At 28.8% G+C, this 3,574-nt stretch overlaps 1 protein-coding gene across 1 annotated transcript in view; it reads right to left on the bottom strand.

Annotated features, from left to right (window-relative positions):
* LOC108776346 (uncharacterized) overlaps positions 1–3,442 on the bottom strand; it is a 17,373-nt gene extending 13,931 nt beyond the window's left edge. The window contains exons 1-3 of the mRNA XM_018542947.1: positions 3,302–3,442; positions 2,606–2,731; positions 852–1,072 (exon numbers count right to left, since the gene is read on the bottom strand). Coding sequence (XP_018398449.1) covers positions 890–1,072; positions 2,606–2,731; positions 3,302–3,313 — 321 coding nt within the window. The 5' untranslated portion in view covers positions 3,314–3,442 and the 3' untranslated portion in view covers positions 852–889. The remainder of the gene's footprint in view (positions 1–851; positions 1,073–2,605; positions 2,732–3,301) is intronic.
* Positions 3,443–3,574: the final 132 nt, after the last annotated feature.

A 3,574-nucleotide genomic window follows, 5' to 3' on the forward strand; every position in this document is an offset into this window, starting at 1 on the left:
TCCCTCTCTCTCCCTCTCTCAGAATTGTTTCAAATTTCATTCTGTAATTTTACCAAAATAAGATTTCGCAGGAACTTTTCGATAATATTTCAGTTATATCTCAGAAAGGTTACAGACATATGTCAGTTAACCATTCGGAAATTTTTCTAAAAGGTTTCATTTAAAAGAATCGCGGACATTTTGATATTGCAGAGACATCTCAAAGATGTTGCAGAAACATTTTGCAATGTTTCTGAAATATTTCAATTTCACGTGAAACATTTCTGAAATATCTCTGAAAGATTGTTGTGCTGTATGGGAAGTAAAATATCCGCGGAAACTAAGTTTAGCACCATTATTATTTTTATATAGAGTCCTTTATTTTTCATTTTATTTATTTTAAATATAAAGTTATTTATATTTACCTATAATAAATTCCTAAGGTATTATTTTAGAGTCTCAAGGGTGGCGTTACCCCTTAAGATTCTCTTAGAGTACAAGACTCTCTTAACATATAAGATTCAAGCTTTAATTCAAGCCCTATTAAAAGTCTCTAACATGTCAAGTTCACTTGCAATATTGTTTCAAAAATAGCAAAAAGTGTATTTTTGACACATTTGAACGCAATTTTCTCAAAAACCTAATGTAATGTACAAATTTTGCTTTCTAATTTGGATTTATGAATATGAATGAAATGTAATGAAAAATTATGAATGTATAAAAATTATAAATGTGAGAAAAATGTGTAGTCACATCGCTAATGATTTTTTTTTTTGTTGATCAGTGCGCTCTATTAACAAAAAAGAATTATATTTCTGCACTTGCTTTATTTCATGAATTTTGTTATGCAAAATGGATTCTTTTTAATTCACCTGTCTTTCTTCGCGGAACTAGCACTCCATAGTATCGTTTACTTATCGATTTCAAGACTTAACAATGTTTCCGGTTGGGTCCATATATAGCCTGTGCGTGTCATGCTACAATGGGCGTCATAATATCTTCCTGGCGCACGGCAATAGGACCATCTCGGGCAGCGACACCGAAACATACTGTGGAATTCTTCCTTGCACACTTCGTTCCACCAGCAAGTCCTCTGAGAAACGTCAAAAAATTCATTTTGTTTAAAAAATTTAAAAATAAATCTATTATTTAAGAATAATTTGTAGTAAGGCTCAATAAATTAAAAATATAAGAAAGAATAAGGCTACGAGCCAAATGTCATCAACAGTTAAGTAAAAATTTTTCTATTTAATTAAAATATATAAAACATTGAGATGTCATTAATTTAAAACATATTTAATGTAAAAGACAAAGAACAAAAGAACAACAACAAACGTTTCGACCCCTATCGGGTCATTTTCAATGTTCGAAAATAAGTAACGGTAAAAATAAAGTGATAAATTAATACAATTTTTGACATTAAAAAACATTTTCTCAGTCGCAAAATATCTAATTAATTAACGCTATTAATGTTATCGTCCGCAAACAATAAAGTGGTGTAATGATGTGGTAAGTTAATCTTATACCGCGTAATCATAGTTTCTGTTAAAAACAAACGTGTAATATAAAAATGTGATAAAAGTAACTGAGATATAAAAATTATATAATGAACGACTATTAAAAAATATATATATATATGTACCTTAAATTATGTTGATCCAAACAATTATTAAGTTGTTTTATTTTATAGAGACAATGCGATGAGAGAGAAGTATAATTTTTAATAACATGACTCTAAGATGTTCAGATTCAAAATGTTAGACATTCTAGGTGAATAATGGTAAAGGAAAGGGAAACAATTCTCAAGAGAGGGTAAAAAGGATTTGGTAAAGAGAGTGGGAGAGCATAAGATGTAAGGAGAGGAAATCTTTAAGAAGGAGAAAGAGAAGGTATAATTTGTGAATAATTTTCTGGTAACGATTCGGTCTCATTATGTTTATTTAGGCCCTGTCTTTGTTTTTTAATGTAAATTATTTCAGACATTAATCTCTTGTTGTATGAAGATTCAATGTCCAAAATCTCAACATCATTCCACTTAAAATTGTGAACAAATTTAATACGATGATCGGATATGACTGAGGGAGAGCCTGTCTTTTTCTTGATGTCAGAAACATGTTCATGTACTCTCGTACTTAATTTTCTCTTAGTCTGACCAACATAACTGGCTTCACAGTCATTACAAGAAATTTTGTAGATTACATTTTGATTAGACATTAATTCTAACTTATTTTTACCTCTTTTAATAAAGGTTTTTAAAGTGTTAGAAATTGAGAAGGCTAATTTACAATGAAACATACTGGAAATAGGAAGGAAACTTTCAGAAATGGATTTGACATAAGGAATTGTGAAATATTTGTCATTAGAGTGGATATGATTTAAGATCTATTATTTAAGAATTTTTTATCGTATAATAAAATTTGTGCGTTACAATGTAAAATTCAAATAAATAAAGAAACTATATTAAAAAATATATTTAAAAATTTACATAGAAATACAGTAATATTATTAGGCATCAAGATTTAGTCTTAACCGTATTTCACTCAACCTTTACTTATTTGATTTAGTTGAATAACAGTATAGTTTAATTTATCATTGTACTCTAAATACTTATATAATAATTACCTACCTCGGCTAGATAGCCTCTTACACTTTGGTCACTGTAATTTCTCTTGATAATTATATGCCTTGCGTTCGCCGAATATACTCTCGTACATAATGCAAGTATCAATAAAAAACATAACGTAGTTCTATCCTGAAACAGAATAACATATAATTGATGCTGTATATGTGTAAAGTTAAACGTGTAAAAAGTTAACACATTCTTTATTCTGAAAATAAGATACTAAATTTTCATTAATTTCTGCCAAAATTTATTGATTTTTTTAGAAATTTAATTTATATTTTTACCCATCATTTTTAAATTTGTCGAAATTTATAAGTAAATAAACCTTGCCATTTCTTAAAGTGATTTAAACTTGTATTTCTTTAATAACAAAAAGGTTTTGAACTTCTTTAGATTTTATAAATTTCTTTGGAAATATACGAACACAAAAAATCCTAAAAATATATATTTCAAAATTCACATATATAAGGTATTCTAAAAAAGATATTGACAATATACTTTAAGGTATTCAAATTTGTATTTAAAAAACAAATAAGTTTTAAAGAAAAGAATTTCTGAAAAATTCTAAACTTTATATAGAAATTATAAAAAATTACATATATAAAGAAATAAAAAAAAATGTCTGCTGGGATTATTGCTACATTATAAATGTTGAGAGAATTCGATGATTTTATATAATATATTTTTGCACGCACTCACATTTTTCCTCATAACTGCCTCGTCTCGCGACAATTTTATTCTTGATTCTAGATTACATACAAAAAATGCAGAAAGGGTGGCGAACCCACGCGAGCTGCATTTGCCCGTCGTAATATTACTCGCGAAACATTATCCCTATGCGATGCAGTTCCTGTGAGAAGGAGCAAATGACATTGGGCATGCGTACGTACATACGTCCCAGTATTCACTGATATAAGGATTCCGCGCTCGCTCTCTCTCTCTCTCTCTCTCTCTCTCTCTCTCTCTCTCTCT

This window comes from Cyphomyrmex costatus, unplaced genomic scaffold, assembly GCF_001594065.2.
Source record: "Cyphomyrmex costatus isolate MS0001 unplaced genomic scaffold, Ccosl1.0 scaffold353, whole genome shotgun sequence".
NCBI classification, from domain to species: Eukaryota; Metazoa; Arthropoda; class Insecta; order Hymenoptera; family Formicidae; genus Cyphomyrmex; species Cyphomyrmex costatus.